This window comes from Amyelois transitella, chromosome 5 (assembly GCF_032362555.1).
Source record: "Amyelois transitella isolate CPQ chromosome 5, ilAmyTran1.1, whole genome shotgun sequence".
In the NCBI taxonomy this organism is placed as follows: domain Eukaryota; kingdom Metazoa; phylum Arthropoda; class Insecta; order Lepidoptera; family Pyralidae; genus Amyelois; species Amyelois transitella.
The window spans coordinates 9,934,165-9,950,124 of NC_083508.1; the positions used below are offsets into that span (position 1 = coordinate 9,934,165).

Sequence of the window (15,960 nt, forward strand, 5' to 3'; positions counted from 1 at the left end):
TTCAATATACCTGAATTTTATAAGTCTTAAATACAACCTTATGCTGGCGGCTCCATACGTTATTTAGAAATGTCTATAAGATGGTTTTTCTTCATGTTGAGAATAATGAACAGGTTAACGAACTTAGCTTACTATATTAGGTTAACATGAAACGATTGATGAGTGAGTGTGTATGTGAGGAAATATGCTGGGATCTTGGCAAATAAAAGATGTAGTCCCTGTCTACCCCTTCCAGAAGACGTGATTATAAACGTTCTCATATTATGCCTCATAAATAGATAGATTTTAACGAAATATGTTTTGGATACTGATATTTGAATGCAAATTTGTCAAAGCATAATATTAAGGATGTAGATAATATTCTATTTTTAATACTAATGAGAATCTATTTGAATAATTCTTAATATTATATATATTGTACTAGGTTTTAACAAAATATGTTTTGGATACTGAAATTTGAATGCAAATTTGTCAAAGCATGATGTTACCGATGTAATATTATTCTATTTTTAACACTAATGAGAAACTATTTTATAATTCTTAATATTATAATGAAACGACATCATATATTTTTTTCTGCGCGGTTTTCAAAAATTGTATAACATGAATATTCCATTTCATTTGCATCGCCGATTTACTCAAAGATCGCTTAGAAGTTGTTACCCAAATAATTATATATGGGTGACCCACACATGAATACTTGTAACTATTTGATCCTTAGCACGTGGATATATAGTAATGAACAAACTTATGTAATAACCAGTGGTACAAGCGTTGTACTTATTGTTAAACGTTGTAGTTACTTATATACTTCTAAACTATCGCGATGCGTGAAAAACCGTTTTTTTCGACCGGGTTGTAGTACTGACCGGTCACAGGATGACTGGCGTCCGGTGTTATGGCTCTGTAGGTTCAGTGGAATCTTCATCCACCGGCATTGGCATCATATTAATTCATCGCCAAGTACCGTCACGCACAAAAGTGACCCTGACACTCAATGTTTGGTTTTTAACAGACTGCGCATCAAATTATGTTTTTGTTTTCGCAACCACTGGATTCCGTGATGTCGAACACGGATGGAGCCATAAAACGTCGAGATATTACATGCTTATTATATTACTTATTCAGATTTCGGTCGCGTATATCAATATACTTACTCGTACTATTTTTTACTAATAAAATCACACAGATATACTTAACTTTATGAACCTCAATTCCATCATTAAACCAAACAGCTGAACAATCTCGGCCTTTAAGTCTTTGCGAGATCATCCGTCCGTTCCGTCTACCCCGTAAAGAATAAAGACGTGACTATATGTATGTATGTACACATTTTTTAACTAATTACACAGCCCAACTCAAACGTAGGTAGTGAGACAATTCTTTATTTTATGGCATTAACTAATAAGTATAGTTAAGCATGTAAAAATCAGAAAACAACACTTTTTTACCACAGAGGCCGAAAAACGTACTTACTCGTATAACCATATAATAAAATAGTAATATATATATATATATATATATATATATATATATATACATATATATATATATATATATACATATATATATATATATACATATATATATGTGTAATTTGTCCCCTATATACACAGATTGAGTCAGCCTCGAAGTAAGTTAGAGACTTGTGTTACGTGATACTAACTCAACGATACTATATTTTATAATAAATACTTATATAGATAAACATCCAAGACCCAGGTCAATCAGAAAAAGTTCTTTTCTCATCATGTTCTGGCCGGGATTCGAACCCGGGACCTCCGGTGTCACAGACAAGCGTACTACCACTGCGCCACAGAGGCCGTTATATATATAATAGACTTGGGTTTTCGTCTTTTAGGCGACAACCTGTCAGTATCTCTAGGTAATCTTTATTCCGTCGTTAAGTTTTAAACCTCGCTATCGAGTTTTGTGTATGTTGACTCTGTCTACCCTGTAAGGTAAGACGAGAATGCGAAGTTTGTGAGTACGTTTGTTTGTCGAGTGACAAACATTCACACAAAATACCGGAACGAATTTGGATGAATCTTCATAGCTTCTAATTTAAAAACATCAGAATAATATCTACATAATATGCTAAAGTTAACATACAAGCGAAGCCGCTGTCAGAAGCTAGTAAATAACATAAAATTTAAGGCGTATAAAGCAAAGTGACTTTAACTCAGTTGCAAAACAAATTATAAAATATGGAAATTCGCAATAAAAAAACATAGATTTCCATGCACAAAATGCGTTATTTATGAATGTGGTATGGTGAATGTATGTAAAATGAAATTGTTTTTAACTATATCGGAATCCATCGCTAAAAGCCTTTCTCACCACAGGGAAATTTACCAATAAATTATCTTTGTAACCCAACTGACTGAATAATGATTTTTGATTATTGGGCAAAATCTATCTGTTATATCTTTTGTACTTTGCACTTTCAGGTTTATTAGTTTGTTATAATTTCGTAATAATGTTTATTGATCTTGAAAAAAGGTTTGTATTTTTGTTTGTAGCGATTAAAAACAGGAATAGATATTGGCGAGATTTCTCATTTTATGCGAATAACCAGTAGTCGTAATCTAGTCTGAATAAAATACGAATTTAAAAAATTAATAATAAAATAACGAAGAAATTTTTTTATCACATACATATGTATATTACTCGAATATCACTTAATAATTGTCATATCTTTTGGTTTCCCAACTTTGTTTGACGTCAAATAAATTACTTAATACTAAGTTTTGTGTCGCTTCCTCAGCGTCAGTGCAAAAGAAGCGGTGACAAACTGCACTGCAGCACTTCCTTAAATAACATTAACTACACAATAATCAAAACTTCGAATAAGACAAAATAGGCTATAGAATGTGGACAAGACTATTTTATTATGAATGGATGAAATAGAAATTAAATTAATAAAATTTTAAATGCAAAAAAAAAATGTTTTTGCAGACAATGACAATAAACAAAATGACATTTTTTTTTAAGGTGTACCTATGTAGGTCGCATAGGTATCTAAATCACTGGTGGATTAGTATATTTAGATGTTATAAAGATTGCATTCGAACTATCTAATTTATCCTATTTATCATAGATATGCAGTCACAGATAAATTAAGTCACGTTACATATTTATTATCGGCTTTGTTGCCGTGGGAATTTAAAACGAGTACCTATATTGTTACTCCTGAAGATTTCTCTGTGTCTGTTTTCTGTGTGTCTGTCTGTGTCAAATATCATCAAAATTAATCGCAGTTGTTTACGAAAAAAAACGAAAACATAGAAATAATATCTATCATGGATGTCGTAGAAAGCAACTAACGGATAGGCATATAAACTGATTCTGTTTTTAACCTATTTGAATTTCAATTCTATCATTAAGCGTACCAGCTGATCGTGGCCTATCAGTCTTTCAAGACTGCTAGCTTTGTCTACCCCGCTAGGGATATAGACGAGATCATATTGATGGAAAATATAATTATTTATAATGTTTGCATGGATTTTAATTGACACGGTCATTTCAATTTTTGCGATTTTTTTATTAGGACGAGTCTAAAATCTTTTTATTTTAATTATTAAGAAAGTACTCTTCTATGTATAACTTAAAAAGTAATAATATACTGGTATACTTATAATTACAAGTCTTATAATCACAAAAGAAGGAATTGTGCCAGTTGCTCTCTTTCCCTGAAGCTTGTAAAAGTCTACCAAGGGAAATACACTATTGAGACACTTCCTTATAGGCGATGGACCAACAACTATCTATGAATCTAATTCATACTTTAAATATTTTTTATAACTTCTTTAAATTTGTCTTGAAACCAAGCAGAAATGGTTGAACTCGCTAACCTGTCAATTATGTAAGCACATCACAAAGAGTACAAAAGTATTATTAACAATGTTTGAATTAATAATCAGAATGAATTAATTTATTGGCAAAAAATAATACCATATTAGGGTAACATTCAACGAGTTTTAAGTTAACCTACTTATAAGTTGTATTTGTGCCAGACTAGTAATTTATTGGGCCGTGTGGTTCCCGGCAAAAATAGAAAAACGAATAGGAACTCCATCTCTTTCCAATGGAGGCATCCATCATCATCCATCCAAATAGGCAACTTAGGGATAGGCCTATAAACTTGGGATTCCTCTTGCCGCGGCGATAAGCTAGCAACCTATCACTATTTGAATTTCAGTTCCATTAGAAAGCTGAACGCCACCTTTCAGTGTTTTCAAGACTGTTGACTCTGTCTACCTCGCAAGGGATATAAAAGTGACTATATGTTTGTATGGAAATAACACCAAAATTACACTGTTGATGTTGAGTCCCCGAGTCCGTCTAAATTCTTATTAACCTTCGATACGAATATATCTACCTTAAATATTATAATATAAAAACACGGGACCAAGTTAGAACACGAAATCAAGCTACTAACTTCAAATTAGCTAAAAAAAATAGGGCCCTGCATTTCTACAAGAATCAGAAGTGGATCCCCACATAGATTGAATTATGTTATTGGACAAAGCTCGGACCCCGTAAAACCGAAATCGCCGTTCATTCCCATTCTCGTGAGGTTATAAGAAGATCGGCCCTATGCTTCCTAAGGAACATTCAACCAAATTTCTGCTTCATACAGTTATTTCAGCTATGCATTGTTCGTCAATCTCTCAGTTACACATTGTTGATAATAAACAAATGAAAATTAGGTAAGCACTTAGCCGCATAAAAATTTTGTTACACGTGTTGTGTCAATTTGTTGACAAACATTCCAGCCCACAGTTTTGGCTCAATGAATTTAGGTATCCTTAAACCTAATTTTGACATAATATTTTGGTGGAAATTCTAAGCAATACGATTTTTCTTTCACCTTTCTCCTTGATGTAAACATCGAATGTTATTTATGTGAAATAACGGAATAACCAAAAAATTCCTAAGATGTATGTTAAACACTGAAAACTGGTGATTCCTTTCAAAATTTATCAAAAGGTCGTAAGTACACTGTTTTTTTAGCAGTTTGTTACATGAGTCTAGTTGGTGTCATAATAGTTTGTGAATTTTCCGAGACTTATGACGTTTCATGAAAACAGTATATAAAATAAGCGAAGCCTCGCATTATTTTAAAATATCGACAATTGTTTAACCAAAGCAATGGCTTATGAATGGAAAAATAAAGTTGTACTTATAACAGGAGCATCTGGCGGCATCGGTGCTCTGATAGTTAGAAAATTAGTAGAGTTTGAAAATGTCAAGGTATGTTCCAAAAAACGATTTACTTGTTAAACACATTTCTTTATCAAAACTTATTTTGTGTTGCACTTGATATTATATGTTCAAAAACTTCTATTGTTCTTTTTACAAATCTTTTTATTAAACTGTTCACCATAAAAACATGTAGCTACCTTTTTATAAGCCGGTGAAATGAGTCAGTTGGTAATTGTCCTTACATAAATAAACTACTAGGTACATACATTATTTTTCAGAATGTGACAATCTTTGATGTAGATGATGAAGGTAAAAACCTAGAGAAGGAGCTCAATACAAAATTTGGAAGTAATAAAGTTACCTTTTTTAAATGTGATATCACCAAAGATGACGAGTTAAATGCTGGATTCAAGATGATCTTAGATCGGTTTGGATATCTGGACGTGCTTGTAAATAATGCTGGTATTATGAACGATAGCTATGAGGCATACAAGAAAATGGTTGAAGTTAATGTGGTGAGTGATACTCTAGTTTGTATTTTTATCTGCGACAGAAGATAAGAGAGTATAAGATGACTGAAAGAGACCACCAGTAACTAATGGCTCTAAAAACCTCCCAGTTACATGAGCTGAATTATGGAAGCGTTCCCTTTCTTGACTCGCATCAAAATCTGTTTACTGTCCTTAAAGTAATTTTAACTCACCTCCTTTTCTACGGATAATTGATGTTTAAATGTATAATTTTAACATACGCATAAGTGCCATTATCGAATGGTCGCTCGAAAATTATATCCTTAAGGCCTCTGGTTATATCTTGTCTCGTAAATAAAAATCTTAAACACCCATTTTGACGTAATGAACTCGCGTTGCCTTTGTCGAAGCTGCTCTAAATCTTACGATTTCGGAGAGTGACCAAAAGAACAGTATAAATAATTTTCATTTACTTATATTTTCAGACTGCCCTGTACACTTGCACATTAAAAGCATTGGAAGTGATGCGCAAAGACGAGGGTGGTCGTGGAGGTACCATTATCAACACAGCTTCAATAGTCAGTCTATATCAACTGTCTGCTACTCCAATGTACGCCGGTACCAAAAGTGCAGTGTTACAATTCACTCTTTGTCTAAGTGTAAGAATATTTTTATTTGTATCGTTAGATTATGAAACTTCACTGCATATTTCTGGTAGTGTACTTTTTATACTTCATCATGAAACTCAGTAAGTCCAGCGACCGTCTAAGTAGGACATCTTGTGATTATTCTTAAAAATATAAAGCAATGTTTTCCCGATAAACCTAGTCTTGAAAATTTTTGAATCAAACGCCAAAAACTATTAATTTTGATCGATGCATAAACTTACAAATAAGACTTAAAGTATTTGTAGACAAATACTTCACCATAAAAAAATATCTTCGAATGAACCAATAAGTGGATTTACTAGGTAATGTCGTACTAAAGATTTTTTTTATATAAACATTTACATACATATTTACATACATGCATACATACATACATACATATGATCACGTCTATATCCCTAGCAGGGTAGACAGAGCCACCAGTCTTGAAAAGACTGATAGGCCACGCTCAGCTGTTTGGCTTAGTGAAATATTAACCTATATGTTTAATTAGTCATTGAGTCATTCATTCATTCATTCATCACTATGCCTTTCTAATGTCTTATCTATGTTTTAGCTGGATGAGTACTATTTAAGGACAGGCGTCCGATTGATAGCAATCTGTTACGGCGCTACTACCACTTCTTTGCTGTTGGTACAAAAACTTGGGAGCTTTGATAAAAGGATACATAACAACATACAAAATGTTTTGTTAGACGGCCTATATTTACAAAAGTAAGTATCTTAATCATAGCAATCAATTTGTCTTAGCATAAAGTATTCCTAGTCATTTAAATTTACTATTTTTATTATAAAAAAAAAACAGTTATAAACCAGCTTGCTGAATATTTAAACACTATGCTAAGGTCAACGTCCTATTTAATTCTTCCTGAAGTTAAAGTTTCTACTGCCCATAGTAATTATAGAATGTGAATGAATTTCCGGAACCAAGTAACCAAACAAGTATTGTTTCATAAATAGTTAGGTATAGAAGTACAAAGAAAAGAAAACTTGTGTGTGTTATTTAACAAAATAATTCATATTCTTATGATTAGGTATACCTTTCATATCAACAATGCTTAGCCAAAAATCTGTGAAAAAAATTTTTGTCTTGAATTTTGGTCAAATGTTAGGTCTTTATTTTCCTATAATTATTTTATTTTTATTTTTATTCAGACCTGAAAATGCAGCCACTGCATTGATTGATACATACAAAAATGGCCAAAATGGCAGCACTTGGCTGTCTGTGAACGACAAACCAGCGAAGAATATCACTGACCAAGTTACAAAAGCGTACAAAATTCTCTCTGACACCATAGTTTGAGGGTTTAAAGTCGGTGGTACTCGTATTTAAGATAAATTTAGTTTGTATTATGTGACCACTGAGGCGGCTGCAGTGTGTCCGGAGAAAGAATATTTTGGGGTTAAGGATTTTTAAAATGAAATGCTCGTTGTTTGTTGGTTATGTTTTTTTTTATAAAATATAAACAAGTCCATAATAACTGCAATCTGTAGTTACATTCCTTTGTGATTATTATTATATAATTAAAATTCTTTCAAAAATGTTTTTTCTCAATAATAAAACCTTTGAATAATATTGCGCTGTTTATATTATATTTTTCCCGCATAAGCTTTTTACTATATATCCAAAATATTACCTTCGTTCGATAAAAAACAAATCAAGATACTGATGACACATTCAGACATACCTAACTGTTTAAAAGTAAATAAATTTTTGGGCACAATTCGCGATAAACATTAAAAGGTGTATGTAAATGCAAAAGTTAGTTTGTTTGTTCAGTTAAACCACAAATCACAATTCCAACAAGTCATACAACTGAACGTGGCCTTTTATTCTTTCCAAACCTATTTGCTCATTCTACCCCGCAAGATATTAAACCACTAAACTGATCTTCATGAAATTTTCCATTTTTTGATATAGGTACCTACTTATTTTGTCTATTTTAGTACACATAAACAAAATATAAAAATAAAAGATGAAAACAATTATTCGTTTTCCTAGTGGACCAAAATATGCACAACTACGAGTTCTTGTGGAATTTTAAGAGTGTTTACATCATTATCATAATATTATTAAACTCATATCTAAATAAATAATACACCGCACGAGATTACTTCCTTACTCGTATCAAATGGTCATAAAGGGCCTTAAGAGACAAACTCTATATTTACTGAGACATAAGACACAATATGCCTTGTAATTATAGGCCTATAAATGCCGCAGCTATGTCAAGACGAGTTTTTTTAAACGCATTTAATTATACTTCAGTATCGTCAAGTTAGTGTTCTATAACACAAGTCCCTAACAACCTTTGCGGCTAGTAATTTGGTATATTTTTTTTTCGTATTATCATAAGCAATGGTATACGAATGGAAAGACAAAGTTGTGCTTATAACTGGAGCATCTAGAGGGATCGGTGCTTTGATTGTCAGAAAACTTGTCGAGTATGAAAAAGTTAAGGTAAGTGTGTAAACAACTTTTAGATTTAAGGCATTAACATATTGTGTTCATTATATTTATTTGATTAAATTGTTTAACAACAGTATACATTCGTAAGACTAAATCGAAATTTGCCTACCCCCGAAAAATTTATATGCACACATGACATTATTTTCCAGAACGTCACTATCTTCGATGTGAACGAGGAAGGAGTAGCTCTTGAAAAAGAGCTTAATTCAAAATTCGGAAATGGAAAAGTGATCTTTTTCAAATGTGATATCACCAAAGATGATGAATTGGATGCAGGCTTTAAGATGATCATAGATCGCTTTGGATATATAGACGTGATTCTCAATAACGCTGGCATATTAAACGATGGTTACAAGACGTATAAGAAAATGATTGAAGTAAATGTGGTAAGTAACTAAATTCTTAATGCCCAAGCACATCAAACGTATGTCAGAACCCTTTGGATACTTTCGAAAGTTGTATTACAAGAAGCAGCTGTTCGAGCGCGGACCGGCGTTCTATCTGATCTAACAATTTCGAAGAGTTCTTATATGACAACTTGGTGCAAACCCACTTAGAAACTGCATTGCTTCTGACCAGCTTTTCGTGTGCTCAGGCCTTTAAAGGACCAAGAGTCCAATTTTGTGAGAAAGTATTAATGAGCTTTAGTCGCGACAACAAGGTAACGCTGACTGTCTCTGGAATTTTTACTCATTGCGTTGCATTCTAAGAAAGGATCTAGCCCTACACACCCTACTTCCCATACCCATGCCGTTTATTATGTAAATGAGAAAAAAAAAAATATTGTTATCATTGCAATCTTATAATGTTCTGTTACTTCTATAACTCTGCGTACTTGTAACTCCACAAACACAAGATAAGATACTCGTAAGATAACTCACGAAACAGTTTTCTGTATTCTTGAAAGAATAATGTGCTATCTAAAACCTGATTTATGAGTGCTCGCAAATAGTTAATTTGAGAAAGTATTTTTAGAAACACTCAGGAACAAAGCCTCGATACTTGAAAATATTTATCTAAAAGACTGAAACCAACACGTACCTATTAAGTAGGTACCTAATTAATCTCAATTTTCTTTCACATACAAAAAGCATACATACATAAAATCATGCCCCGTTCCCGGAGGGGAAGGCGTAGAGATCTTTCCACTTGCAACAATCCCTGCATACTTCTCGCGCTTCATCCACATTCATAAATTTCATGCAAGCTCGTCGGTTTCGGATACTATTGACCCGATACATTTCCAGAACCTTTATATACAAATTTTACTATAAATCAGAAACAAATATGTCAGGAGGATGATTTCTATCATTTTCAGACTGCTTTATGTACATGCACATTGAAAGGCCTGGAGCTGATGAGGAAAGACCAAGGAGGTCGAGGTGGCACCATTATAAACACGGGTTCTATCGCCAGTCTGATTCAACACCCATTGGCTCCCATCTATTGCAGTACTAAAAGTGCAGTATTACAGTTTACTTTATGTCTCAGTGTAAGTATTAAACAACTTTATTAGGTTTTATATAGACTATGCCTGCAGCTCCGCCGTTGTAACGAAAAATATCGTTTATCCTGTGGTCATTCTTTCTTTCTTTCTTTTTATCAAAACATCTCCATGCAAGTCAGTGTCCATTTGCTTATCGACATATAGGAAATATTAGAATAGAAAAAAATTATGACAATGTCTAATATTATTATATTAACAATAGGTAGTTACTACCATATGTACAATGTACAATGTACCCGAAACCGCCGAGCTTGCATGAAGAGAGTTATGAATGTGGATGAAGCAAAGGAAGTATGCAGGGATCGTGGCAAGTGGAAAGAGGTAGTCTCTGCCTACCCCTCCGGGAAAGAGGCGTGATTTTATGTATGTATGTATGTATGTATGTATGTAGTTACTATTTATGTAAACTAAACAAGTGAAATTTTTTTTCAGCTAGACGATTTCTATTCTAGGACAGGAGTACGTCTAATGACAATTTGTTACGGTGCCACTGACACGGCGATGATGTCCGCTCAAAATATAGAACACTTCGACAAAGATATTGAGAGCCGTAAGAATGAGTTAATAAATGGACTGTATGTACAGAAGTACGTATCTACTAGCACTAAATCAATTATTTTTTCTATAAACCCAATCATATATTTACTAACAGTACCTATCTAATAATTAGTCTTATATCTTATTACGGTGGTCAAATTACTAAGTTGCCGGAATCTACAATATTTTTTTTTACGGTCTTTTGTCCTTTACGGGGTAGACTAACTTAGTTCTGCTTATGAAGATTAAGCCATGTAAGTGGCTCATAAATAAAATGTTTCCGTCTTGTTACAGACCAGAAAACGCAGCTACTGGTTTAATTGATGCATTCAAAAATGGTGAAAATGGAAGCACCTGGTTGTCTCACAATGACAAACCTGTTAAAAACATAACAGAAGAAGTTTCAAAAGCGTACAAGATCCTCGGTGAAACGACTGCGTGACACTGCAATAAAATTTTACAATTTCTTAAAAAAATTACCTAAGTAGGTACTTTTTATTTCTTGCGATGTCTATTTTGTTATAAGGATGTCCCAGTTTACCTAGATATACCTACCAAAGTAGTAAGAGATAAATGGTTTTGTAACTTTATAGATTAATATACCTATCTTAAACTATTACATTATAAGGTTGGTAAGACTCATTTCATCACCATAGAATTAACATCATAAAGTTGCCTCTTTAAAAAAAAAATAAGAGCGTTTTACTCTTTCACGAACCGATTGAATTGAAGCCGAAACCGTACATCAGAATGACATTTACATGCTACAATTTACATGCGAATAAAAGAGGAGGTAAAAATTACCTACCTAGATACCTACATAGTTTCTAAAATATCTAATTATATTAATTATAAAATCTTATTTCTTTTTTACTATGAGAACACTACCTACTGCAGCAGGACGTTTAAGGCGAGAGCATATTGTTCCTACTTACCGCCTTCTTGTCTGTACCTTCTTCAGTCTCGTCTGTGCTTTTTAATCGTTGCTTTTCATAAAAAGATTTAGGTATTCAATGTCATTGTCGATCAAAGGGTATGTGAAGATGGTTTGGTCATGTGGAGAGGATGAATGAAAACAGGTTTACTAAGCCGATATACAAGGAGAGTGTGGAGGGAAAGGTCGGAGTGGGAAGGCCTAAATGAACGTTCTTGATCAAATTAAGGACGTCCTGGCAAAGGGTCAGGTCAAGAGTACCCAAAACCGCCAAGCTTGCATGAAGAGAATTATGAATGTGGATGAAGCGAAGGAAATATGCAAAGATCGTGGCAAGTGGAAAGATGTAGTCTCTGCCTACCCCTCCGGGAAGACGGCGTGATTTTATGTATGTATGTATACACAATACAATTGTCGATGACATTTTGACTTTCCTTAGTAGAAGTTGACATTGACAATGACAATAATGACAATGTCAAAACCACTATTACTGGGTTTCCAACGTAAGTATTTTCTCTTAACATTTAGGGAGTAATCGTAGAATGAAAGGAGATGGCCCAAAACTGCCCTAGAAACGTATACATAAATGTTATTTTCCTATAATACTGAAATATTAATTTATTAATTATCACGTATTAATTTTTTTCCTAGAACTTGTCAAAATGATTTTCTATAATAAAAGATTCTTAATCTTATTTCACTTCCTTTCATGGCTTCCTTTACAACAACGAGTTAAGTGTTGCCATTCAAAAGGTTTTTATTAACTTCCCGTACGATTACTGATTTCGATTTAATCGATATTTATGAACATGTACAGTATATACGCTTAGTAGGAAGCGTTATTTTGGGACCGCTTCAATATGTTTAGGTATATTTAATAACAATCTATATATTTTACTTTAAAAATGATTTGTTTGCTGTACATTTGGAATTGATTGTGTTACTTAAATCGATAAAAATATATATTTATTAAAAATCGATTTGATGATGATTTTCTGGCAACACTGGTCAGACCGACGCGAAGTAACATTTGAATTGAACATCGCTCAGACGTCACTCGTTCGTTCTTCCGTTCGTTGTTTCGTTGTGCTTTTTATCTGATACTTATTTATAATTGTTTATTTATTTTGTTTTGAGTAATGATGATTAGTCGGCGGTGGCACTAGTTTCACATAGGGGAGCCCCTTAAACCTTAATCAAATGGGTGTATCATGATAGACGATGCTGCTAGCAATCCATTACTATTTTGATTTCCTGTTTTTAACGCAAAATTAATTCAAAGCAAAATTAAGTAAATTTATATATGCACTATATCAAATAAAACATTGCACAAATCTTGAAACTGCACTATCGGCTTACTATGCGTATGCTTACTCCTGGCTAAAGTATGGGGTAATGCTATGGGGTAATAGTAGTAGCGCTCATGAAGTATTTATATTACAGAAAAAATGTGTTAGAATATTAGCAGAAATAAAAAATACTGAAAGCTGCAAACCATATTATAAAAAATTTGAATTACTAACACTACCTTCAATTTACATTCAGGATATATGTCAATTTGTACACAAAAATAAGCATTTATTTACTCAAATAAAAGATACACATACATATCACACCAGAAATAAAAATAACTTATGCATTCAACCTGCAAGAATAAAAATGCTCCACCAAAGCCCATTTCATATGGGAATAAAAATTTATAATAAACTACCAAATTCTATAAAAAATGAAAATAAATTAACTCACTTTAATAAAAAAATTAAGTCTATGCTTCTTCAAAGCAATTTTTATTCTATAGATGAGTACCTTAATTTAAATAAGTAGTAGGATTATAATAGTTTTACATTGTAAACTTGAAAACATTAGAACATTATAAATATTTACAATAATAATAAATAAGCACCTATTAACAGATAAATATAAATTGTGCAATACTAGGTTTAAACAATTCTAATTAGATTTAAAATTATAATGTGATACTAAGTAGGTACCTCTATGTATAAGTTTGTATGTCTACTAATACATAAAAAATGTTTGCAACATCCGAAAGGGTAAATATGAAGATCTGTTATACATTATATTTAAGACCTTGTTGTACTCATATTATGCAAATAAAAGTTTGAATTTGAATTTGAATTTGAATTAACTATACGCTTCATGGTCTTGCTAAATATGGCCTTAGATTCTGTATAGCCTAAGAGATAAAGACAAGTAAGATTTTTAGGATTAGCATACATCATAGTCTCACGTGTTTGGGGGATAGACAGACCTGTTGCCATAAAACACAAAGGTCACATTTATTAAGTTGGTGGGGCGTATAGTTAAATCAAGAATTCGAAATAGTGATGGATTGCTTATCGCATCGCCTGTCATAAATCCACGGTGACTCATTCTCTAGACCAGCTTTTACAAATAAATGAATCGCACTTTGAAACAATGTTTTTTATTTGAGTACTTTTTTCTCCTGAAAATATTAGTAGTAGGTAAATCATATTTTTTTTTGTTTTCATTTTCTGTATCATATCTTTTGCAACTAGTTATACATTTAGTTCTGCATAAATATTTAGAAAAAAATCTACTATATGTTCAGTTCAGAGCGTATTTGAATACATGCTGTTGTTTGTGTTGATAGAATTCTCACATATATTACAAATAAATATATATTTCTTTAATCGGGGCAACAACTAGTACCACTTATATACCACAAATAAATACAAACTGAAATGGTACGTTGATTCATGTTCGCACCAGACTAGTTAAGTATGCGACAGTAAAAACTCCTGAATAAAAACTTATAGCAAAAGCATTTTATAAGAAGTTTGTTGATTAATTGAGCCAGTAAATGAGGAAGTTTATTTTTAAGATTGTATACATTTGACAAGTTCCTGAAACTTTTTTCATACAAAATATGAATATACAGTGATTCAAGATTATATAAGAATAGTTGTTATGTGTATACATTCCAGGGCAGTCGTCCATACTTCAATTGGGCCATCTCCTTTGTTACAATACCAATTTTAAAAAAGGGGACAAGTGCGAGTTGAACTCACGTGAAGAGGGTTCCGCACGATGTTACCTATCATGTTTTTTTAAACCTGTCTCAAGTAGAGCAACGTGAAGGTCATGTCTCACAATGCCGTAGTAAGGGCCCGCGCCTTACTAAGCGTTTATTTGTTAACCGCGGGCGGAATCAAATTGAAAAATTAATATTTCCTAAAATATTGGTCGTAGAATGCTCATTGTGGGCTTATTTTTTTCATTAAATATTCATCTACAAACCGATTCAACAAAACTTAACATTGGAGTTAAAAAATATGTTCTCCCACACATTCCATCTGCAAATGTAAGTTGGTACCTACGCACAATATTGAGTGATTTACCATGTTATTTTAATATCATGGACTTCTTATAGGTTTTCCTATAATCTATAAAGAGAAAACTAATTTCTGTATTTTTTTCAAAATTTTAGGTTCAGTAGTTTCGGTGATAAGTGGGGGGGAGGAATGGTCAATTTTCGTCTATTTTCTTGAATAACTTGGAAACTATTTATTTTAAAATTACAAAAAAATACATTTAAGATCTTCTCAACAAGACTTTTCATTTGATATGCCACAAGATGCAGTTTTCAGATTTTTTTTTTATTTTCCCCTTCCCCCCCAAAAATGATCCTATAAGGGTTCCGTTTTTGTATTCAGACGTACGGAACCCTAAAAAAAAAGGACCACTTCATCTCTTTCCCATGGATGTCGTAAAAGGCAACTAAGAGATAGGCTTATAAACTTGTTAGTTACTTGTTTAAGTTGTTCCTCGCAAACACCTTTTTTTCTTACAAAATTGTAAATACCTCATGAACTACTTAACTGATTTTAATGCTCCATAAAATTAAAAAAAATATTGATAGATCCTTAACATATTTACAAATTTCATCAAATACAGACCAACAATTCGAAAGTTACAAACATACAATCAAAACATTTTTCCTGCAAGTTGATGTTATGGAGATTTTAAAAGCAATATGACTCTGGACTTCAGTGGATAGGATCACATACACATTGATTAACAAAATCGTGTCTTTGTCTCATATTTCCATACATTTTTAAACTTATTATTATTAGATATCACTCCACTTTAATGCGAGGAGGTTTTTAATTAGATTTACTTTTTTG

At 32.6% G+C, this 15,960-nt stretch overlaps 2 protein-coding genes across 2 annotated transcripts in view; both read left to right on the forward strand.

Moving 5' to 3' along the window:
- Window positions 1-15,960, forward strand: part of LOC132901802 (uncharacterized) — a 129,037-nt gene that overhangs the window by 18,472 nt on the left and 94,605 nt on the right. The gene's annotated exons all lie outside the window — the stretch shown is intronic.
- On the forward strand, window positions 5,114-11,339 carry LOC106134533 (uncharacterized short-chain type dehydrogenase/reductase y4vI). Its single transcript, XM_013334619.2, has 11 exons — window positions 5,114-5,256; window positions 5,487-5,723; window positions 6,164-6,337; window positions 6,903-7,060; window positions 7,502-7,643; window positions 8,554-8,584; window positions 8,704-8,807; window positions 8,966-9,202; window positions 10,135-10,308; window positions 10,756-10,910; window positions 11,155-11,339. Exons 1-11 carry the CDS (start codon window positions 5,155-5,157, stop codon window positions 11,300-11,302), a joined length of 1,662 nt encoding a protein of 553 aa, XP_013190073.2. The 5' UTR covers window positions 5,114-5,154; the 3' UTR covers window positions 11,303-11,339.

Bases quoted from the DNA above. Each gene is read 5' to 3' on its own strand.
- LOC106134533 (XM_013334619.2), top strand. From the start codon at position 5,155: ATGGCTTATGAATGGAAAAATAAAGTTGTACTTATAACAGGAGCATCT. The intron at 8,808-8,965 runs GTAAGTGTGTAA...ATTATTTTCCAG, and splicing joins TCGAGTATGAAAAAGTTAAG to AACGTCACTATCTTCGATGT. The intron at 10,911-11,154 runs GTACGTATCTAC...GTCTTGTTACAG, and splicing joins AATGGACTGTATGTACAGAA to ACCAGAAAACGCAGCTACTG.